A 25,132-nucleotide genomic window follows, 5' to 3' on the forward strand; every position below is an offset into this window, starting at 1 on the left:
CCAAAGTGGCCTCACCTCTTGTTGGCCTGTCAACATATTGTGTCAGAAAACCCTCCTGCACACATTGTACAAAGAACGACCCATCCAATGTACTCGAATTATATCTTTTCCAGTCAATATTAGGAAAGTTAAAGTCTCCCATAACAACTACCCTGTTACTTTCGCTCTTTTCCAGAATCATCTTCGCCATCCTTTCCTCTACATCTCTAGAACTATTAGGTGGCCTATAGAAAACTCCCAACAGGGTGACCTCTCCTTTCCTGTTTCTAACCTCAGCCCATACTGTCCTTGACTAGCAGCGCCACACCTCCCCCTCTTTTGCCCCCTTCTCTGACCTTACTAAAGCACCTAAACCCCGGAACCTGCAACAACCATTCCTGTCCCTGCTCTATCCATGTCTCTGAAATGGCCACAACATCGAAGTCCCAGGTACCAACCCATGCTGCCAGTTCCCCTACCTTATTTCGTATACTCCTGGCATTGAAATAGACACACTTCAAACCACAGACCTGAACACTGCCGCCCTCCTGCGAAGTCAAAACTGTGCTCCTGACCTCTCTACTCTCAATCTCCCGTACCCCAAAACTACAATCCAGGTTCCCATGCCCCTGCTGAATTAGTTTAAACCCCCCCAAAGAGTACTAACAAATCTCCCCCCCAGGATATTGGTGCCCCTCAGGTTCAGATGTAGACCATCCTGTCTATAGAGGTCCCACCTTCCCCAGAAAGAGCCCCAGTTATCCAGAAATCTGAATCCCTCCCGCCTGCACCATCCCTGTAGCCACGTGTTTAATTGCTCTCTCTCCCTATTCCTCATCTCACTATCACGTGGCACGGGCAACAACCCAGAGATAACAACTCTGTTTGTTCTCGCTCTGAGCTTCCATCCTAGCTCCCTAAAGGCCTGCCTGACATCCTTGTCCCCTTTCCTACCTATGTCGTTAGTGCCAATGTGGACTACGACTTGGGGCTGCTCCCCCTCCCCCTTAAGGACCCGGAAAACACGATCCGAGACATCACTTACCCTTGCACCTGGGAGGCAACATACCAAACGTGAGTCTCTCTCGCTCCCACAAAATCTCCTATCTGTGCCCCTGACTATTGAGTCCCCAATTACTAATGTTCTACTCCTTTCCCCCCTTCCCTTCTGAGCAACAGGGACAGACTCCGTGCCAGAGGCCCGTACCCCATGGCTTACCCCTGGTAAGTCGTCCCCCCCACAAGTATCCAAAACGGTATACTTGTTACTCAGGGGAACGACCGCAGGGGGTCCCTGCACTGGCTGCTTCTTCCCAGTCCCTCTTACAGTTACCCATCTATCTCCAGTCTTTGGTGTAACTACTTCCCTGAAGCTCCTATCTATGACCCCCTCTGCCTCCCGAATGATCCGAAGTTCATCCAGCTCAAGCTCCAGGTCCCTAACACGGTTTTTGAGGAGCTGGAGTTGGGTGCACTTCCCACAGATGAAATCAGCAGGGACACTGACGGCGTCCCTCACCTCAAACATTCTGCAGGAGGAGCATTGTACTGCCTTCCCTGACATCCCCTCTAGATTAAAAAAAAACAAGAAAAAGAAAGGAAGAGCTTACCTGATATTACCTCAAACCCTGATCCCGCTGAAAGGTAAGCAAATTTAAAGGCACTCACTCACCTTCACGACAGGCCCATGCTCCCGCTTCCCAACCACCGTGGGGTGGGGGGGTTGGTTAGAGGAGGAGGTAGGGTGGGAAACACTCACAAAGTGTTTCGGGTTTAACTGTCACTTGCCAACAGCCCCTCCACAAACCACCTTCAACTTAGGCTGACCACACTGCACGTATGCAAATTTCCCCAGAACAGCTGATCAGTAGCTCTGCTCTGCTGCCCTCTGCTGGTTGCTTGCCTTTACTCAAACTCCTTGGGTCTTCTTCGCAGGTTCACCTTCAACTTAGGCTGACCGCACTGCACGTATGCAAATTTCCCCAGAACAGCTGATCAGTAGCTGTGCTCTGCTGCCCTCTGCTGGTTGCTTGCCTTTACTCAAACTCCTTGGGTCTTCTTCGCAGGTTCACCTTCAACTTAGGCTGACCGCACTGCACGTATGCAAATTTCCCCAGAACAGCTGATCAGTAGCTGTGCTCTGCTGCCCTCTGCTGGTTGCTTGCCTTTACTCAAACTCCTTGGGTCTTCTTCGCAGGTTCACCTTCAACTTAGGCTGACCGCACTGCACGTATGCAAATTTCCCCAGAACAGCTGATCAGTAGCTCTGCTCTGCTGCCCTCTGCTGGTTGCTTGCCTTTACTCAAACTCCTTGGGTCTTCTTCGCAGGTTCACCTTCAACTTAGGCTGACCGCACTGCACGTATGCAAATTTCCCCAGAACAGCTGATCAGTAGCTCTGCTCTGCTGCCCTCTATAGTTCGAGTACACTAGATGGGTCGTTCTTTGTACAATGTGTGCAGGAGGGTTTCCTGACACAATATGTTGACAGGCCAACAAGAGGCGAGGCCACATTGGATTTGGTTTTGGGTAATGAACCAGGCCAGGTGTTAGATCTGGAGGTAGGTGAGCACTTTGGAAACAGTGACCACAATTCGGTGACCTTTACGTTAGTGATGGAAAGGGATAAGTATACCCCGCAGGGCAAGAGTTATTGCTGGGGGAAGGGCAATTATGATGCCATTAGACATGACTTAGGATGTGTAGGTTGGAGAAGTAGGCTGCAAGGGTTGGGCACACTAGATATGTCAGGAATAAAAGAATGACTAGGGTAAGAGTAGGGCCAGTCAAGGACAGTGGTGGGAAGTTGTGTGTGGAGGCTGAGGAGATAAGCAAGATACCAAATGAATACTTTTCGTCAGTATTCACTCAGGAAAAAGATAATATTGTGGAGGAGAATTTTGAGACCCAGGCTATTAGAATAGATGGCATTGAGGTGCGTAGGGAAGAAGTGTTGGCAATTCTGGACAAGGTGAAAATAGATAAGTCCCCGGGGCCTGATGGGATTTATCCTAGGATTCTCTGGGAAGCCAGGGAAGAGATTGTTGAGCCTTTGGCTTTGATTTTTAGGTCATCATTGGCTACAGGAATAGTGCCAGAGGACTGGAGGATAGCAAATGTGGTCCCTTTGTTCAAGAAGGGGAGTAGAGATAACCCCGGTAACTATAGGCCGGTGAGCCTAATGTCTGTGGTGGATAAAGTCTTGGAGAGGATTATAAAAGATACAATTTATAATCATCTAGATAGGAATAATATGATTAGGGATAGTCAGCATGGTTTTGTGAAGGGTAGGTCATGCCTCACAAACCTTATCGAGTTCTTTGAGAAGGTGACTGAACAGGTAGACGAGGGTAGAGCAGTTGATGTGGTGTATATGGATTTCAGTAAAGCGTTTGATAAGGTTCCCCACGGTCGGCTATTGCAGAAAATACGGAGGCTGGGGATTGAGGGTGATTTAGAGATGTGGATCAGAAATTGGCTAGTTGAAAGAAGACAGAGAGTGGTAGTTGATGGGAAATGTTCAGAATGGAGTTCAGTTACGAGTGGCGTACCACAAGGATCTGTTCTGGGGCCGTTGCTGTTTGTCATTTTTATAAATGACCTAGAGGAGGGCGCAGAAGGATGGGTGAGTAAACTTGCAGACGACACTAAAGTCGGTGGAGTTGTAGACAGTGCGGAAGGATGTTGCAGGTTACAGAGGGACATAGATACGCTGCAGAGCTGGGCTGAGAGGTGGCAAATGGAGTTTAATGTGGAGAAGTGTGAGGTGATTCACTTTGGAAAGAATAACAGGAATGCGGAATATTTGGCTAATGGTAAAATTCTTGGTAGTGTGGATGAGCAGAGGGATCTCGGTGTCCATGTACATATATCCCTGAAAGTTGCCACCCAGGTTGATAGGGTTGTGAAGAAGGCCTATGGTGTGTTGGCCTTTATTGGTAGAGGGATTGAGTTCCGGAGCCATGAGGTCATGTTGCAGTTGTACAAAACTCTAGTATGGCCGCATTTGGAGTATTGCGCACAGTTCTGGTCGCCTCATTATAGGAAGGACGTGGAAGCTTTGGAACGGGTGCAGAGGAGATTTACCAGGATGTTGCCTGGTATGGAGGGAAAATCTTATGAGGAAAGGCTGATGGACTTGAGGTTGTTTTCGTTAGAGAGAAGAAGGTTAAGAGGTGACTTAATAGAGGCATACAAAATGATCAGAGGGTTAGATAGGGTGGACAGCGAGAGCCTTCTCCCGCGGATGGAGGTGGCTAGCACGAGGGGACATAGCCTTAAATTGAGGGGTAATAGATATAGGACAGAGGTCAGAGGTGGGTTTTTTACGCAAAGAGTGGTGAGGCCGTGGAATGCCCTACCTGCAACAGTAGTGAACTCGCCAACATTGAGGGCATTTAAAAGTTTATTGGATAAGCATATGGATGATAAGGGCATAGTGTAGGTTAGATGGCCTTTAGTTTTTTTCCATGTCGGTGCAACATCGAGGGCCGAAGGGCCTGTACTGCGCTGTATCGTTCTATGTTCTAAAGATAAAGAGGTCAGTGAATAGCTCTAGAACGGGTGCAACTACGTTTTCTATAGGTTTTTTGGTGATATTTAATGAAATATTTACGTGGGGCTTTGGGGCATACAATCAAGATTTGCCCCGGGCATCACCAGACCTCTGCACGTCACTGCCTGAGGGACACCACTAGCTACTGATTGCCAACCAGAGAAACACCCATTAATCCCCACTCATAGAACATAGAACAGTACAGCACAGAACAGGCCCTTCGGTCCTCAATGTTGTGCCGAGCCATGATCACCCTACTCAAACCCACGTATCCACCCTATACCCGTAACCCAACAACCCCCCCTTAACCTTTTTTTATTAGGACACTACGGGCAATTTAGCATGGCCAATCCACCTAACCCGCACATCTTTGTACTGTGGGAGGAAACCGTAGCACCCGGAGGAAACCCACGCACACAGGGGGAGGACGTGCAGACTCCACACAGACAGTGACTCAGCCAGGAATCGAACCTGGGACCCTGGAGCTGTGAAGCATTTATGCTAACCACCATGCTACCCTGCTGCCCCACTCTTTGCTTTCTATTAATTAACCAATCCTCTATCCATGCTACTACTTTACCCTTAATGCCATGCATCTTTATCTTATGCAGCAATCTTTTGTGTGGCACCTGTGTGAGTTCAGTCAAGGACTGTAAGACTATACTCATCAGCAAAATTTCATTTATTCAAAGTTTCATTCTCCAGATAAGTTAAAGCTACAAGCTAACAAACTTGTTTCAGGAAAATTATATCTAGAGAATTCAGTTCCTGAGTTTAATCTTCCCAGGTGAATCCAAATTCCTATTACAATTTGCTGATTTATAAACCTTTGTTGACCACAAAGGAAGTGACTCCCATTTCAGGAATTTTCTCAGGCTTCTCTGCTGATCTAGTATAGTACTCAGCAAGTATATATTTTAGTTGGGTATTTGTATGGTGTCTCAACAAGCACAACCAGGAATAATGAACAAGAACTCTTATTTATTGCTCAATCTGGCAGAATACGTGTCTCTGATCATGCACAAAATATTAAATTTGATGTTTGAGATGTATTTTGTACGACAATATCTATACCAGACTGAAGATGTCCAACATGTGTTGTATTTGAAATAAAAATCTGATAGACAGGAACTGGAGCCAGACTGCAACCATATAAAACGTAACCCACAGGAGTCAGGATGTGGCAAAGCCAACAGAAAATGGGCTTGCAGCTCAGGCAGCTGCCAGATGGTTTGTGGTTGTCACTTTCCTAGTGACAGTATATTTGGATGAGTAGCTGGGTATACATGGTGGGCATAGGGCAGCACGGTGGCGCAGTGGGTAGCACTGCAGTCTCACGGCGCTGAGGTCTCAGGTTTGATCCCGGCTCTGGGTCGCTGTCTGTATGGAGTTTGCACATCCTCCCCGTGTTTGCGTGGGTTTTGCCCCCACAACCCAAAGATGTGCAAGGTAGGTTGATTGAACATGCTAAATTGCCCCTTAATTGGAAAAAATGAATTGGCTACTCTAAATTTATTTAAAAAAATACATGATGGGCACATTTTTAATAAATTTAGCCTGAAAAGAGTTTTCGTTTGGAATGTGCTCATCCAGATCAGGAACTTTATAGTTTAGATTTACAAGTCATTAACGGTATAATGAAGGTCTTCTTGTGTGTCCTGGGTAGGCTCAGTTTTCCAAAGCACTGTGATTTAGGGCAGCACGGTAGCATAGTGGTTTGTATAGTTGCTTCACAGCTCCAGGGTCCCAGGTTCGATTCCCGGCTTGGGTCACTGTCTGTGTGGAGTCTTCATGTTCTCCCTGTGTGTGCGTGGGTTTCCTACGGGTGCTCAGGTTTCCTCCCACAGTCTAAAGATGTGTGGGTTAGGTGGATTGGCTGTGCTGAATTGCCCTTAGTGACCAAAGGTTAATTGGGGTTAATTGGGGTTACTGGGTTAAGGGCATGGGATGGAGGAGGTGTGTGCTTGAGTGGGGTACTCTTTCCGAGGGCCGATGTAGACTCGATGGGACGAATGGCCTTATGCTGCACTGCAAATTCTATGAACAATTTCCAGATATTTTCCGTCGTGTGTGGTGACCAGGGCAATGGCTCAAAAAAAAAATCACCATCAAAGGTTAAAGTCATGCCTCAAAGACCCAACGGAATGTGGGTCATACAGGCCCATATCTCTGCAGACACCAAAATCCTAGCCAAAAGGCTAGAAGACTGTGTACCTGAGGTGGTCACAGAGGACCAGACGGGCTTCGCCAAAGGTAGACAGCTTACCTCGAACATCAGGCACCTGCTGAACGTGATAATGACCCCCTCCGGGGAGAGAACACAAGAGGTGATTGTCTCCCTGGATGCAGAAAAGGCCTTCGACAGAGTTGAATGGAAATACCTCATAGAGGTACTGGAGCGGTTTGGGCTTGGAACAGGGTTCACCGCTTGGGTAAAGCTCCTATACAACGTTCCCATGGCGTGTGTACGGACCAACAATACCAACTCCCAATACTTCCAGCTGCACAGGGGCACCAGACAAGGATGCCCACTGTCCCCGCTGCTGTTCGCACTAGCAATCGAACCGCTAGCAATTGCGCTCAGGGCAGCAAAAAATTGGAGGGGGATCCGAAGGGGAGGCAGAGAGCACAGAGTCTCACTCTATGCAGATGATCTGCTCCTCTACATCTCGGACCCACAAAGCAGCATGGACGGAATCATCGCGCTCCTGAAAGAGTTTGGAGCCTTCTCGGGCTACAAACTCAACATGAGCAAAAGCGAGATCTTCCCAGTACAAGTGCTGGACAAACTTATCATGGCGTTCGTATGGGGGGGTAAAAATGCTAGGATCCCAAAGAAGGTCCTACAAAAAACAAAATCCAGTGGGGAGGCTAGCCCTCCCGAATCTACAATTCTACCACTGGGCAGCAACAGCCGAGCGAGTAAGGGGATGGATCCAGGAGCCAGAAGCCGAGTGGGTGCGTGTGGAGGAGGCCTCCTGCATGGGGACCTCCCTCCGGGCCCTCGCCACGGCAGCACTCCCATCCACACCCAAAAAACACTCCAGCAGCCCAGTGGTGACAGCCACCCTCCAATCCTGGAACCAACTGCGGCAGCAATTTGGCCTGACCAAAATGTCGGACAAGGCTCCCATCTGCGACAACCATAGGTTCACACCAGCACTGACTGACATAAGAACATAAGAACATAAGAACTAGGAGCAGGAGTAGGCCATCTGGCCCCTCGAGCCTGCTCCGCCATTCAATTAGATCATGGCTGATCTTTTGTGGACTCAGCTCCCCTTTCCGGCCCGAACACCATAACCCTTAATCCCTTTATTCTTCAAAAAACTATCTATCTTTACCTTAAAAACATGTAATGAAGGAGCCTCAACTGCTTCACTGGGCAAGGAATTCCATAGATTCACAACCCTTTGGGTGAAGAAGTTCCTCCTAAACTCAGTCCTAAATCTACTTCCCCTTATTTTGAGGCTATGCCCCCTAGTTCTGCTGTCACCCGCCAGTGGAAACAACCTGCCCGCATCTATCCTATCTATTCCCTTCATAATTTTAAATGTTTCTATAAGATCCCCCCTCATCCTTCTAAATTCCAACGAGTACAGTCCCAGTCTACTCAACCTCTCCTCATAATCCAACCCCTTCAGCTCTGGGATTAACCTAGTGAATCTCCTCTGCACACCCTCCAGTGCCAGTACGTCCTTTCTCAAGTAAGGAGACCAAAACTGAACACAATACTCCAGGTGTGGCCTCACTAACACTTTATACAGTTGCAACATAACTGACGCCACCTTCAAAAGGTGGAGGCAGGACGGGGGGACACTGACAGTCAGGGACCTATACACGGATGACAGGATCGCAACACTGGACGAACTGACAGAGAAATTTTGGCTAGCCGGGGGGAACGAGCTACGGTACCTGCAGCTCAAAAACTTCCTACGAAAGGAGACAAGGACGTACCCACAACCGCCACGACAGACGCAAGTATCCTAGAGAAAGGGAACTGTAGTGACATGTATGACCGACTGGTAGAAAGGGACGACACCGTACTGGACGCAACAAGAGTGAAATGGGAGGACGACCTGGGATTGAGATAGGGTGGGGACTCTGGAGCGAAGCACTGCATAGGGTCAACTCCACCTCCACGTGCGCAAGGCTCAGCCTGACGCAACTAAAAGTGGTACACAGAGCCCACTTAACGAGAAACCGTATGAGTAGGTTCTTCCTGGAGGTGGAGGACAGATGTGAACGGTGCCAAAGAGGCCCGGCCAACCACGCCCACATGTTCTGGTCTTGCCCCAGACTTGTGGAGTACTGGACAGCCTTCTTCGAGGCTATGTCCAAAGTGGTGGGGGTGAGGGTGGAGCCATGCCCGATAGTGGCGGTCTTCTGGGGAGGAGGGCGGACATCCTTGCCTTTGCCTCCTTGATCGCCCGCCGTAGAATCCTGTTTGGCTGGCGGTCAGCAGCACCGCCCAGAGCTGCAGACTGGCTGTCCGACCTCTCGGAATCTCTCCAAATGGAGAAAATCAAATTCGCCATCCGAGGGTCAGACGACGGCTTCCACAGAACGTGGGAGCCATTCATGCAATTGTTCCGGGACCTGTTTGTGGCCAACGAACAAGAGGAAGAATAGTCGGGTGGCCAAGAATCAGGGGAAAATGGATGGGAATCGGGGGAAGGCTGCCGGGGGGGGGGGGCTACGGGTTCGTTATGGGGGTTTGAGGGCTAGCTAAGGCCCAAACCGAACTGCAAATAAATGCCTATAAACATGCGCCTCGGCCATATTGGGGAATGTAAAATATGTATGCTGGCTAAAGGGGGCGGCCCACAGTTGTTATTATGAAGATGCTTACCTGTAAATATACATGTTAATTTTTGCGTGTTTTTTTTCTAATAATTTGTAATTTGTTGGATATAAAATATGAAACTCAATAAAAAACATTTTAAAAAAAAGGTTAAAGTCATGCCAAAATCAGGTGCTATAGGAATGCCCTTGAGAATGAGAATAATTCTGAGGAAGTGTTTGGTAGGACATTGTTAATTGAGCCCTCATGGACCGGTGGACGAGGAATTGTTCATCAGATAGTGTGCCGCCCAAATATCGTAGGGAAGTACTGCAGACAGCACATGAGATACAAATGGCAGGACATGTGGGAATTCATAAAACTCAGGCATCAGTCAACAGGCATTTTCCCCGGCCTGGACTGCATAACGGTGTGCAATTCTGCAGAACCTGTCGTACCTGTCCGGTAATAGGTAACCAGTGTTTGAAGAACCATTTTGTCGGGTACTGATAGTTTGTGTAGGACCGTTGCTGAAAGCGAAAGCAGGGCATCAGTACATTCTTGCCGTCATTTGATATGACTACCCTATTTCCGGTTGCTATCCCTTTGAGAGGAATTACAGCTAAGGTAGTAGTGGGATTTTGACCGGTCCAATTCCGGATCAATGACTGTGTTGAAGTCCCCTCCCATAGATCAGTACAGCACAGAACAGGCCCTTCGGCCCTCGATGTTGTGCCGAGCTTTGTCCGAAACCAAGATCCCATGATCAGGTTATGTGACTCTAAGTCTGGGATCTTACCTAAAACCCGCCTCATAAATTCCACGTCGTCCCAATTCGGAGCATATATGTTCACAAGTACCACTCGCACCCCCTCCAGCTTCCCACTCACCATTATGTACCTACCCCCCTTGTCTGACACGATTCTCCCTGCCTTGAATGCCACTTGTTTACTGATCAAGATCACTACCCCTCTGGTCTTTAAGTCCAGTCCTGAGTGGAACACTTGGCTAACCCACCCCTTCCTCAATCTCGTCTGGTCTGTAACCTTTAGGTGTGTCTCATGTAGCATTGCCACGTCTGCCTTCAGTTCCCTCAAATGCGCGAACACGCAAGCCCTCTTGACCGGCCCATTCAGTCCTCTCATGTTCCATGTGATCAGCCTGGATGGGGGGTTTCCTTTTTAGGCCAGCCTCAAGCTTGCTTCCTCCGCTTCGTCAAGTCCCTACTTGGGCTGTCGCTGTTCCCGACCTCCCATTTGTCCCCTAGTAACAGTTCCTCCCCTGTCAGCAAAGCAGTCCCCCCCTCCCCTCTCCCCAGCAACAGCACTAGAAACCCAATTCACCAAGTCAAGCTCCAGCTTAACACCTGCTCACCTGCTCAATGTTGGTGAGTGTCACTACTGTTGCAGGTAGGGCATTCCACGGCCTCACCACTCTTTGCGTAAAAAACCCACCTCTGACCTCTGTCCTATATCTATTACCCCTCAATTTAAGGCTATGTCCCCTCGTGCTAGCCACCTCCATCCGCGGGAGAAGGCTCTCGCTGTCCACCCTATCTAACCCTCTGATCATTTTGTATGCCTCTATTAAGTCACCTCTTACCTTCTTCTCTCTAACGAAAACAACCTCAAGTCCATCAGCCTTTCCTCATAAGATTTTCCCTCCATACCAGGCAACATCCTGGTAAATCTCCTCTGCACCCGTTCCAAAGCTTCCACGTCCTTCCTATAATGAGGCGACCAGAACTGTACGCAATACTCCAATGCGGCCGTACTAGAGTTTTGTACAACTGCAACATGACCTCATGGCTCCGGAACTCAATCCCTCTACCAATAAAGGCCAACACACCATAGGCCTTCTTCACAACCCTATCAACCTGGGTGGCAACTTTCAGGGATCTATGTACATGGACACCGAGATCCCTCTGCTCATCCACACTACCAAGAATTTTACCATTAGCCAAATATTCCGCATTCCTGTTTATTCTTTCCAAGTGAATCACCTCACACTTCTCCACATTAAACTCCATTTGCCACCTCCATAGCCAATGATGACCTAAAAATCAAAGCCAAAGGCTCAGCAATCTCTTCCCTGGCTTCCATCAGGATAAATCCCATCAGGCCCGGGGACTTATCTATTTTCACCTTGTCCAGAATTGCCAACACTTCTTTCCTACGCACCTCAATGCCATCGATTCTAATAGCCTGGGTCTCAGCATTCTCCTCCCAATATTATCTTTTTCTTGAGTGAATACTGATGAAAAGTATTCATTTAGTATCTCGCTTATCTCCTCAGCCTCCACACACACTTCCCACCACTGTCCTTGACTGGCCCTTCTCTATTACCCTAGTCATTCTTTTATTACTGACATACCTATAGAAAGCTTTTGGGTTTTCCTTGATCCTACCTGCCAAGACTTTCATGTCCCCTCCTTGCTCGTCTCAGCTCTCTCTTTAGATCCTTCCTCGCTCCTTGTAGCTATCAAGCGCCCAACTGAAACGTCACGCCTCATCTTCACATAGGCCTCCTTCTTCCTCTTAACAAGAGATTCCACTTCTTGGTAACCACTGTTCCCTCGCTCGACCCCTTCCTCCTGCCTGACTGGTACGTACTTATCAAGAACATGCAATAGCTGTTCCTTGAACAAGCCCCACATATCCAGTGTGCCCAACCCCTTGCAGCCTACTCTCCAACCTAACCATCCTAAGTCATGTCTAATGGCATCATAATTGCCCTTCCCCCAGCTATAACTCTTGCCCTGCGGGGTATACTTATCCCTTTCCATCACTAACGTAAAGGTCCCGAATTGTGGTCAACTGTTTCCAAAGTGCTCACCTACCTCCAGATCTAACACCTGGCCTGGTTCATTACCTAAAACCAAATCCAATGTGGCCTCGCCTCTTGTTGATGATAGAACTATCATCCCCACCTTGCTTTCCAGCACGGTTATATACTCCTCGTGCTCGGACAACTTTTGTTCAACCTCCTGATTTCCTGATTCTGAACCACTTGATCAATCAAAGCCTTAATCGGTCCAGCGTGTCCTTCTTCAGCTTGGCGAAGCAAACCTCGAAAAACTCCACCAGCTGCTTCGTCGACCACTGTGCCGTCTCCCCGCGGCCCTGTCTCTCCGCCATACTGTCCCATGTTACCAGCTCTGCTCGCGTCTCCCTAATAGGACTTTGTCTTCTCACACGGCCACTTCTGGTCCAATTCTCCATACACCGGAGAGGGATTTCTCCTTACTGTCTCACTCTTCACTGATTTATCCATTAAAATCCAGAAAAATGGGGGGAGAAAAGGTCCAAAAGTCTGTTACAGGCGGGAGCTATCAAATGTGCGAACTACTGGTCCATGGCCGCCACCGGAAGTTGGATGATCAGCCATGATCGTGATGAATGGCGGAGCAGACTCGCTGGACCAAAAGGCCTCCTCCTGCTCCTATCTTCTGTCTGTCTATGATCTAAACTTCCAGAGCAGCTTACCATGTGGAACTTTATCAAAGGACTTTCTGAAGTCCAAATTGATTATGTCTACCGCCCTGCCCTCATCAACCTTCCTGGCCACTTCATCAAAGAACTCTAAAAAATTTATACGGTATATCGAGTACAGAATCATCGAGTTTACGGTGCGGGGGGAGGCCATTCAGCCCATCGGACTCCGCTCAGTCAGTGTCCCAAGCCAGGAATCAAACTTGGGACCCTGGAGCTGTGAAGCAACAATGCTACCGTGCCGCCCAGGTGTTTGGAAATCATGTCGCAGCTGTATAAAACCTTGGTTCGGCCACATTTGGAGTATTGCATGCAGTTCTGTTCACTACATTATCAGAAGGACGTGGAAGCTTTGGAATGAGTGCAAAAAGGTTCATCAGGATGTTAGCCGGCCTTTAGGGTGTTGGCTATGAGGAGAGGTTGAATAAACTAGGATTGTTTTCACTGGAAAGACAAAAACTGAGGGGAAACCTGATAGAGGTCGACAATATTATGAGAGGTATAGACAGGGTGGATAGTCAGAGGCTTTTTCTAAGGGTGGACGTGTCAATTACAATGCGGCACAGGTTAAAGGGAGAGGGGGAAAGTTTTAAGGGAGATGTGCGGGGTAGGTTTTTCACGCAGAGAGTGTTGGGTGCCTGGAACACGCTGCCAGAGGATGTGATGGAAGCAGGTGTATTAGCAACATTTAAGAGGCATCTGGATGGGTCCATGAATAGGGAGGAAAGTTTCTTTCTGGGCAGAAGGTTTATTCAGTCAGTGCATCATGATCGGCACAGGCTTCGAGGGACATGGGACCTGTTCCTGTGCTGTATTTTTCTTTGTTCTTTATAATCACCCATTCACAAAGCCGTGCTGACTACTCCTAATAAAACCCTGTCTTTTCAAATGCCTGTATATCTTACCCCTCAGAATCCTCTCTGATAACTTACCCACCACAAATGTTAGGTCTATAATTCCCAGGTTTTTCTTTGCAGTCCTTAAATAAGGGCACAGTATTTGCTACCCTCCAGTCTTCTGGTACCTCACCCGTGGCTGACGATGATGCAATTATCTCAGCCAGGGCTCCTGCAATTTCTTCTCTGGCCTCGTGCAGTATTCTTGGATATACCTGGTCAGGGTCAGGAAGTTTTCCACCTCATACATTTTAATACGTCCACCATCTCCTCTAGTGTAATGCGAACTGTCCTCAATATATCACCACTGACCCTCACAGGTTCCAAGTCTTCACCAAGTCTTTCTCCACGGTAAACACCGAGGAGAAATATTCATTGAGAACTTAGTCCATCTGTAGATCCCTGCATATGTGTCCACCTTGGTCCTTGAGGGGTCCTATTCTCTCTATATGTATTCTTTTTCCTTTAATATACTTTTAAAAATTCCTTTGGATTCACCTTAATCCTGTCGCCCAAAGCTACCTCATGTCCATCACACAAACCTGCCTCCCATCCATTAACTCCATCTACACCTACGGTTGCCTGGGGATACTCCGGTATCCCCTGTAAACCTACAAGGAATCCCTTGATTCCAGCTACTTGTACCTGAGCCATGCCTATTCTTTCCTGGCCTAAACGTCAATATGTTTGTACTCCTGCCCTTCACCCTAACAGGTACATATCGACCCTGAACTCCAGCTATTTCACATTTAAAGGCTTTCCACTTGCCGGAGGCCACTTTTCCCTCAAACAGCTACTCCAATCAACCCTTGCAAGCTCCTGTCTAATTCCATCAAAATTCGCCTTGCCCCAATTTGAACTTGCACCTTTGGACCAGTTTTTGTCCCTTTCAAAAACCATTTTAAAATTAATAGAATTATGGTCACTGGTCCCAAAGTGGTCCCCCACCGTCACCTCAGTCACTTCCCCTGCCCTATTTCCCAAGAGTGGTTCAAGTTTTGCCCTTTGCCAAGTAGGGTCATTCCACATAACTGCATGAGGAAACTTTCCTGAACACACTTAAAAATTCCACCCCAGCTAAGTCCTTAGCAGTCCCAGTCTATGTTAGGAAAATTACATCCCCTACTATGACAACCATGTTACTTCCTGCAAGTCTCCCCAATTTCCCTACACATTTGTTCTTCTGAGTAACGTTGACTATTGGGGGCCTCTCGTACAACCCTAATAAGATCACCATCCCCTTCTATTCTTAGTTCCACACACAAGCCTCACTGGCTGATCCCTCAGTTATTTCATCTCTGACTACAGCCGTGATGCTCTCCTTAATCGAAAATAAACCCCCCCCCCCCCCCCCCTATTCTCTTTCCTCTACCTCTGTCCTGCCTAAAGCACCTGTACCCTGGAACACAAAGCTGCCAGTCCTGTCCGTCCTAGCCATGTTTCAGTTCTGGCTATAATATCCCATTCCCTGCACCTATCCATGCCCTGAATTCATCAGCCTTACCTGTCAGCCCTCTTGCATTGAAATTGATGCAATTTAATCCAACAGGTTTTCCCTGCTCCCTGCTATGCTCCTGCCTATCATGTCTATTCAGCTTGTCATTGCTGAGTTCTGCATTTCCTTTCAGCCCCTCATTTGCTTCTCTGCTGCCGAGGAACCCACCCCCCTCCCCTGTCAATCGAGTTTAAACCCTCCCTTGTAGCACTGGCAAATCTGCCCCACAGAATATTGATCCCCCTCCACTTCTCTCTGAGCTCCCACATCCTGCAGGAGGAGTATATCAGTGCCCTCAATGCCATCCCAACAGCACCATGACCAAAGAAGAAAGTCAAGAGGACCATTACCTGAGATTACCTGTACTCTGCTGAGATGCCACATGCCGAACGTCTCGAGCCAAACCCTCAATATTCAAGCACTCTGCTGCTAATTTTCTAATAGCGCATCTCTCTCTCCTCCTCCCTTTTTCTTTCTCTTACTTGTGGTCCTCAAAAGTAAGTTCACCATCCCCTTCTTATTTCTTGTTGAGGTTTAACTGTACCTGACAACAGCTCCTCCACAAACCACTTTCTAGAATCACTGACCACCCGATGCAAATATTCCCCGCTACAGACAATCAGCGTTGCCGCTCTGCTGTACACTTGCCTTCACTCGAACATGGAGCTGTCTTGCTGAGGCCCACTTTCTGGAAGCACTGACCGCCTAATGCAAATCTTCTCCGCAACAGCCAATCAGCATCGCTGCTCTGCTGGACATCTTTATAGTTCAAGACATTTTAACATATTCCGATGAAAGGAATCTGTTCAGCAGTATTTGCACACGCACTCTTGCAACAGGTTAAAGTCCAACATTTATTTTGAATGACTAGCTTTCCTTACTCAGGTGAAAGTGCTTCACAACCTGAGGAAGGAGCTGCGCTACGAAAGCTTGTGATTTGAAACAAACCAGTTGGACTTTAACCTTGTGTTGCAAGACTTCAAACGTCGGCATCTCCACATCATCACACGCAGTATGATAGTTTGACGTGACTGAGGTTTGTTGAAAAGTACAATTTAGGAAGGTTAGTGTTGGAAGAAATGTGTTTTCGTATGTTGAATAATGTACTCACAGGGTATTGCTCTGATTTCATGCCTGTATGAACCACATTTTTGCAGTGTTGTATATGTACATATCTGTCGTAATTGATTCTCTATTTTTTAAAAAATACCGATGCAGATATTTCATAAACAGCCTGAAGTTAAACCTGACCCATACAATTCATAAGATGCCAAGCGCCTTTGTTGGTGTTTTTTGCTGCATGCATTCATTCCTCCGCAAGCAGTAATGCACTGTTCTGTGGCTGACAAAAGTGAAACATGCCTTTTCCAGGGCAATGGTGTAGTGTTCTGATAAGGAGCTGCATGATTGAAATATATTTGGACTTTTTTCTGACCATTTGAGAGTTGGCTAAGAATAGAATTGTTTTTCTCATCTTTCTCACCCCAAAGTCACTCATGCATACAGCCCACCATGCACCATTGGATGGTGATCTGGATTCTCCCCGGTGCATGGACACTGATGCCAGTTGCAATGGCCTCACTAACTCAGCATTAAGTATGGACCTTACTCATTTGTATAGCTCAATACCACAGCATTTATATATTTGTTGAGCCATTGATCCCGTGCAGGTTTTCGAATATTGCAAAAGCATTGTTCTTAGCCATATTGGCAGCACTGTGCTGCCTGCATTCTTGAAAACAGTCACCGTCTTGTTTATTTTCATCTGATATTTTAAATTCTTTGTAATTTCAGAAGTCAAAATTATTGCAATCAACTGCTAATGCTGAAACATGTGCACAGGAGTTATACTAAGAACTCATTTATTTATCTAATTTTATATACAAAATCAAATGTTGGTTATCTTATCCTTTAAATGACTTGATTCTTTTAAATATGAACAGCAATTATTCAAATATCTCTGTTTTCTGGATTCAAATTATAGGAGCACCAAAGAAAACTGAAGGCTGGGTTGGCTCTGGGTGTTGTGAGTTTGGCCATTGCTGGGAGAATGTCGACGTGCATGTAAGCAGGTAATTTATTCAACTGTTATCGATTTAGCATCGTAATTCAGGGAAGTACAAAGGTACTCTCTTGATTTAGGGAAGAAGAATTTGCATTCCTACACTTGATCATGTTCTCATAACATCCAAAGTGCTTCGCAACCAGTGAATTACTTTTGAAGTGTAGTCACTCTTGTTATGTAGGCTAATGAAATTTCCGGTTTTTTTTTTTGTATGGAGCAAGATGCAAATTCACGATCAATTTGTAACATTTTACTCTTGTTTATTGAGGGATGACTGTTGACCAGGGCACTGGAGTTGCAGGATGGTGACCCACTTTGATACCAACTGACAGCACACATATTGACTCAAGTTTTAGTCAACACACACCAATCGTACAGACAGATCAGAATTGGTTCAGACCATTGAACATTGCAACAAACCTGTTGGACTTTAACCTGGTGTTGTTAGTCTTCTTACTCAACATTGAAGAAGCAGTGAGGAGGCCCTCAACAAAGAAATCAGCCTCAAATCCCGCTCTCGAAATTTAACAATTATTATAATAATCTTTATTAGTGTTACAAATAGGCTTACATTAACACTGCAATGAAGTTACTGTGACCAATCCCTTAGTCACCACACTCGCGCCTGTTTGGGTACACAGAGGGAGAATTCAGACTGTCCAATTCACCGAACAAGCACGTCTTTCGGGGACTTGTGGGAAGAAACCGGAGCACCGAGAGGAAACTCGTGCAGACATGGGGAGAACGTGCAGACTCCGGACAAACAAGAATGACCCAAGAATGGGAATCAAACCCAGGTCCCTGGCACTGTGAAGCAACAGTGCTGACCACTGTGCTACCATAAAACTAGAAATTAGAATCTTCTGTCAATAAGAAGTGGCCATGCCAGAGTATTATAGAAACCCATCAGGTTGACTAATGTCCGTCAGGAAACTAAACATCCTGGGCGGGATTCTCTCAGCCCGCACCGAGTTGGAGAATCCCCGGGTGGTTGGGTGGGGGGGGGGGGGGGCACGCGAATCCCGCCACGCCGCTCCGACGCCAGAAAGCGATTCTCCAATGCGGAAGAAAATGGGTTCGCGCACATGGCGCCCCACCGCATGGTGCGGGCGTTGTGGGGGAGGCCTCCCGGGGGTTTGGGGGGGGGGGGGGGAATTGTTTCCACACATCCGCACTGTAGATTCTATGATCGCATATGCTGCTGCTGGGGGGGGGGGGGGGGGGGGGCGCGGGGGGCGGGCGCGGGGGGCGGGCGGGGGGGGGGGGGGCGCGCGAAGGAGCGGTGGGGGGAGCGGGGGGCGCTGCGCGAAGGAGCGGTGGGGGAGCCAGGCTGCAGGCGGCCACGGCCCACCATGGCAGGGCGGATCCAACGGCCCAGACGCCATGATGGCGGACATTGCAGATGTCTAACCAACCCGTTCGATGTCGCGGCTCAGGCCGTCCCCGCCTCCTCAGATGAGCCAGGAACCCCAATGCCCCCCCAACTGCCGGCACCCACCCAGTGGATAGATCCAGGGCGGCACACACAGCAGCCCCCGTGAGGGCAGTGCCACCAGATGTTTGCCATAGCAGGGACGACGACCGACAGGTCTCGAGGCAACGAGGGTGGCGCGCGAGCTGGCAAACCGGGTCTCGCCATGGCAGCCCATGGCACTGGTTGTGGAGAGGGGGTTTGCCAATGATGAAACCCTGTTTTACACCGCCCCTGCAGATCGTACAATGTTTTGCCATCTTCCAGTGTTGGCCACCGTGGCGGGGCCGCTGCCTCCATGAGGCCCAGTGGGAGCTGGAGCAAGGGCGTGACAGGGAGGTGGCGGAGTCTTCTGTAGTGGAGCGGACCGCAGTCGGGCACGTCCCAAGCCGCCCAGGCCGCAGGGCCACACGAACGAGGAGGCGCAAGAGGAGCACCACACGTGGGGGCGCCCACATCACGAGGATACGAGGAGGAGGAGCAGGGTGTGCCACGGCCATGGAGGTGTCCGATGAGGCCTTGTGTTTACCTGCGCCGCATGTCCTTCGAGGACTTCCTGGACAGGGCGTACAAGAGGAGACTCCGGATGAGCCGGGAGACCATCGGCCACATTTGCCAACTTATGGCACACCTGGCATCACGTGGGACTGGGGGTGGACATGCCCTCCCTGTGGCCGTCAAGGTGACGGTCGCCCTCAACTTCCTCGTGACAGGGTCGTTCCAGTCGCCAAGTGGGGACACGTCCGGCAACTCCCAGCAATCGGTGCACAGGTGCATCCGGACCGTCACTGACGCCCTGTACGACATCACAGAGCGATACATACAGTTCCCTGTGGACCGCACCCACCAGGATGCCCACGTAGCGGGGTTCGCTGCTGTTGCTCAGATACCCATGGTCCAGGGGGCGATCAATGGAGTGGACATCGGCATGGGGCCCACATCGGATGAAAGAGCCATGTGCATGAACAGGAAAGGTTCAATAAACGTTCAGGTGGTCTGTGACCACAGGATGACGATCATACACGTCTGCGGCAGATAACCTGACAGTGTGCATGACTCTTTTATATTGGCCCAATTGTTGGCATGTTCGAGGGACATTCCCCCCCCCCCCGGCTGCGGGGCTGGTTGCTGGGCGACAGGGGTTATCCATGGGGTCGTGGCTGATGACGCCTATACGGAGGCCACAGATTGCCGCGGAGCACCGCAGCAATGATGCCAATAGTGCGGCGAGGGCTGTGGTCGAGAGGTGTTTTGGGCTGCTCAAGATGCGCTTCAGATGCCTGGTCCGCTCTGGAGGGGCCCTCTAGTACCCATCGGCGAGGGTCGGCTGCATCGTTGTGGTCTGCTGCGTCCTGCACAACATAGCCTAGCAAAGGGGCAATGAGCTGAAGGGTGAGGAGGGGGAGGACCAGGACAAAGGGCACTCCTCTCCAGATGAGGGGATGGTGAGGGAGGCGCCGATGCATGGGACATGGGGGATGGACGGCAACGGAATGCTGCCCGACGCTGCCAGCTGGGCCAGCAAGCACGGGAGGCGCTGAGAGCCTCACCTTTCAGCGACCACGGTGGGTGGCAGAATTGATGGGCATGGGCACAGACAGCAGGGTTCGGCACCTCACCCACCACCACATCATCCCCCCCCCACCACATCACCTGCATGCATACCACCCCTCCATGACACATTCACCTGCGGCACAACGGGATGGGAATCACACAGTTGATGGTGTAAGGCATGGAGGATGATGACAGCCCGCTCTCGATGGGCTCTGAGCTGCACATTGTTCGACAATGTCTGACTCATGGCCACATCAAGACCTTCCACCTGGGTGGACCCTGCAAGCGGCCTAGACACTGCATCTCATGGCCCTGTCGTATGGCTGGGGGCGGGTTGGCGTGGGAGAACCGTGGGGGAGGGGCCTGTGGCTGCACATCTCACTCACCGGAGCTCAACATTCCATCGCAGCACCCCGCACCTACACTGGCACCTAGTTCCCACCCCACCCCCGCACGCATCAGACAGAGTACAGAGGCAGCTTACATAGTTGTGAAAGGTGTTTAATGACGGACGTCCTGTACATGTGCCCTGGCCTATTTAACTATTCTGTGCCCTGCACCCATGCCAACTTACTCAGTGTCTACCTTTCTGGCATTACGGGCCCTATCTCTACGTCTAGACGGTACAGCACAACTGGAGCTGGACTCCTGTGACCCCTGTCCTGTGACTATGGTCCCCTTTGGCGATCGTTTCCTGGGGCGGCCCAGCCTGGATGGGCCAGGCTGCACATCGGGCAATTGGGATTGCGTGGTGCCACCCTGTTCTGCCCGCTGCCCACCAGATGCACCAGGAACGATGGGGGGGGGGGGGGGGGGGGAGTCCGAGGTGGCACGGATTTCCGGGACCTCCCCTGCAGGGGGACCCAGAACAGGCCGCATCACCTCCTGCTCCCTCGGGATGTCCGATGGCCCACGGGTCTCTCCATGGGATGGGGATGCGAGTGGATCCAGCACCCGGGGCACCCCCATCACCTGGCGCTGCCAATCCTGGAGGCCCGCGCTGGTATCAACCAGGGTCTGGACGTTCGCAGCCATGGAGCTCAGGGAGTTGGCCATCCCTGTCTGGCTCTGTACAATGCCGTCCATCACCCTGGCAATGGTGCTGATGCTCTCAGTGATGGCCTGCTGAGACCTCGCCAGGTTGTTGAGCACCTCTGCGATGTTCAGCTGGCTCTGGCTTATGGCTGCCTGTGAGAGGGCAGCCCTCTCCTGGGCCACGGAGGCCTCGTGCACAGATAACCCCAGGCCCTGAAAACTCAGACCCATGCCTGACACCGTCGCCACCATTGCCTCCACCGCGGATGCCACCCGTGCGGTGTTTGTCTGTGTGGCACTCATTTCCTGCTCCTGGACGCGGATGCAATCCTCCACCTGCGTCTGCAGGTGCTGGAAACCGGCCATCACCCCCTTCTCATGTCCCTGGGTTCCTGACTGCATCGGGTCTATGGGTGGGTGCGGGAATTCCAGGAACCCGGGACCTGTCTGGGCAGCAGCTGTTTACTGGAGCCGGGCTGCCCTCCAACCGTCCGGCCCCTTGGCTGCTCCTACCTCCACCTGCTGTACCAGAGCGGCTGTGTGGTGCGCACCAGTTAGTGTCCCAGGAGCTTCATCACTAAAATGGCCAACTGAGGTGAGAGTCTGTCCGGTGGCGGAGGGTGTGTGAGGCAGCTGTGACGCAACCTCAGTGTCTTCATCGGACCTGTGGTCGGGAACCTTTGGGGTGTAGTGTCCTGTCCATCTGTCCCCTCCATGTTGGTGTCGTGTTGTGTTCTTTCATGTCCACCTGTTCCCTGTGTGCTAGTATCCAGTGTCGTGTCTGTCTGTCCCGTGTGCTCGTGTCCTGTGTCGTCGCTGGACTGGGCCAGAGGGCTGTTATTGGAGCTGTGCTTCCCGTCGCTGCTCGAGTCCCTGTGGGCTGACCTATGTGGCTGGCGGGCCAGGCGCTGGGCGCAGGTGGGGTCTGCCAGGTGGGCTGGGTCGGTTGGCAGATGGGCCTGGTCAGTTGCCAGATGAGCCGGGTCGGACGCCAGGTGGGCCTGGTCGGTCGCCAGGTGGGCCTGGTCGATCGCCAGGTGGGCTGGGTCGGTCACCGCGTAACCCTGCAAAACACAATACACCATCATGGTTAGGCAGGTGGACAGGGCTGAGGGGCGACGGGCGAGGACTGAGGGGAACGGGGTATGCAGGGGGGGATCTCACTTGGTGGCGCGCCCCCGATCCCGGCATTAGCAATCACTTGGTCCTCAGGTGCACCAGCTGTGCACAGTGCCCTCTGCTTGTGCACGGTGAGGGGCTGCAAGTCAGGTTCACCCCCTCCGGTTTGGGCCCGCTCTCGTTGCTTATGGGCGCTCTTCTCCTGGCGGTGGGGGGGGGGGGGGGGGGGGGGAGAATGTATAGCGGATCGGGCTCGAAGGGCCAAAAGGCCTCCTCCTGCTCCTATCTTCTATGTATCTATGTATGGGAGAATCTCACCCCCTGTCCTTGCAAGGTTTGATGTCAACATAAGAAACAAAGGAGATTACAAGGGGATAAGAGAAGAACTAGCTAAGGTAGACTGGGAGCTAAGACTTTATGGTGGAACAGTTGAGGAACAGTGGAGAACCTTCCAAGCGATTTTTCACAGTGCTCAGCAAAGGTTTATAACAACAAAAAGGAAGGACGGAAGAAAGAGGGAAAATCGACCGTGGATATCTAAGGAAATAAGGGAGAGTATCAAATTGAAGGAAAAAGCATATAAAGTGGCAAAGATTTCTGGGAGATTAGAGGACTGGGAAATCTTTAGGGGGCAACAGAAAGCTACTAAAAAAGCTATAAAGAAGAGTAAGATAGAGTATGAGAGTAAACTTGCTCAGAATATAAAAACAGATAGTAAAAGTTTCTACAAATATATAAGACAAAAAAGAGTGGCTAAGGTAAATATTGGTCCTTTAGAGGATGAGAAGGGAGTTTTAATAATGGGAAATGAGGAAATGGCTGAGGAACTGAACAGGTTTTTTGGGTCGTCTTCACAGTGGAAGACACAAATAACATGCCAGTGACTGATAGAAATGAGGCTATGACAGGTGAGGACCTTGAGACGATTGTTATCACTAAGGAGGGAGTGATGGGCAAGCTAATGGGGCTAAAGGTAGACAAGTCTCCTGGCCCTGATGGAATGCATCCCAGAGTGCTAAAAGAGATGGCTAGGGAAATTGCAGATGCACTAGTGATAATTTACCGAAATTCACTAGACTCTGGGGTGGTCCCGGTGGATTGGAAATTAGCAAACGTGACGCCACTGTTTAAAAAGGAGGTAGGCAGAAAGCAGGAAATTATAGGCCAGTGAGTTTAACTTCGGTAATAGGGAAGATGCTGGAATCTATCATCAAGGAAGAAATTGCGAGGCATCTGGATAGAAATTGTCCCATTGGGCAGACGCAGCATGGGTTCGTAAAAGGCAGGTCGTGCCTAACTAATTTAGTGGAATTTTTTGAGGACATTACCAGTGCAGTAGATAACGGGGAGCCGATGGATGTGGTATATCTGGATTTCCAGAAAGCCTTTGACAAGGTGCCACACAAAAGGTTGCTGCATAAGATAAAGATGCATGGCATTAAGGGTAAAGTAGTAGCATGGATAGAGGATTGGTTAATTAATAGAAAGCAAAGAGTTGGGATAAATGGGTGTTTCTCTGGTTGGCAATCAGTAGCTAGTGGTGTCCCTCAGGGATCCGTGTTGGGCCCACAATTGTTCACAATTTACATTGATGATTTGGAGTTGGGGACCAAGGGCAATGTGTCCAAGTTTGCAGATGACACTAAGATGAGTGGTAAAGCGAAAAGTGCAGAGGATACTGGAAGTCTGCAGAGGGATTTGGATAGGTTAAGTGAATGGGCTCGGGTCTGGCAGATGGAATACAATGTTGACAAATGTGAGGTTATCCATTTTGGTAGGAATAACAGCAAACGGGATTATTATTTAAACGATAAAATATTAAAGCATGCCGCTGTTCAGAGAGACTTGGTTGTGCTAGTGCATGAGTCACAGAAGGTTGGTTTACAAGTGCAACAGGTGATTAAGAAGGCAAATGGAATTTTGTCCTTCATTGCTAGAGGGATGGAGTTTAAGACTAGGGAGGTTATGTTGCAATTGTATAAGGTGTTAGTGCGGCCACACCTGGAGTATTGTGTTCAGTTTTGGTCTCCTTACTTGAGAAAGGACGTACTGGCGCTGGAGGGTGTGCAGAGGAGATTCACTAGGTTAATCCCAGAGCTGAAGGGGTTGGATTATGAGGAGAGGTTGAGTAGACTGGGACTGTACTCGTTGGAATTTAGAAGGATGAGGGGGGATCTTATAGAAACATTTAAAATTATGAAGGGAATAGATAGGATAGATGCGGGCAGGTTGTTTCCACTGGCGGGTGACAGCAGAACTAGGGGGCATAGCCTCAAAATAAGGGGAAGTAGATTTAGAACTGAGTTTAGGAGGAACTTCTTCACCCAAAGGGTTGTGAATCTATGGAATTCCTTGCCCAGTGAAGCAGTTGAGGCTCCTTCATTACATGTTTTTAAGGTAAAGATATATAGTTTTTTGAAGAATAAAGGGATTAAGGGTTATGGTGTTCGGGCCGGAAAGTGGAGCTGAGTCCACAAAAGATCAGCCATGATCTCATTGAATGGCGGAGCAGGCTCGAGGGGCCAGATGGCCTACTCCTGCTCCTAGTTCTTATGTTCTTATAAGAACTAGGAACGGGAGTAGGCCATCTGGCCCCTCAGGCCTGCTCTGCCATTCAATGAGATCATAGCTGATCTTTTGTGGACTCAGCTCCACTTTCCGGCCCGAACACCATAACCCTTAATCCCTTG

At 49.6% G+C, this 25,132-nt stretch overlaps 1 protein-coding gene across 1 annotated transcript in view; it reads left to right on the forward strand.

The window, feature by feature from the left end:
* reck (reversion-inducing-cysteine-rich protein with kazal motifs) overlaps positions 1–25,132 on the forward strand; it is a 317,351-nt gene that overhangs the window by 134,747 nt on the left and 157,472 nt on the right. The window contains 2 exon segments of the mRNA XM_038809800.1: positions 17,183–17,235; positions 17,238–17,270. Of these exon segments, the coding sequence (XP_038665728.1) occupies positions 17,183–17,235; positions 17,238–17,270 (86 nt within the window).

Source organism: Scyliorhinus canicula, chromosome 10, assembly GCF_902713615.1.
Source record: "Scyliorhinus canicula chromosome 10, sScyCan1.1, whole genome shotgun sequence".
Lineage (NCBI taxonomy): Eukaryota > Metazoa > Chordata > Chondrichthyes > Carcharhiniformes > Scyliorhinidae > Scyliorhinus > Scyliorhinus canicula.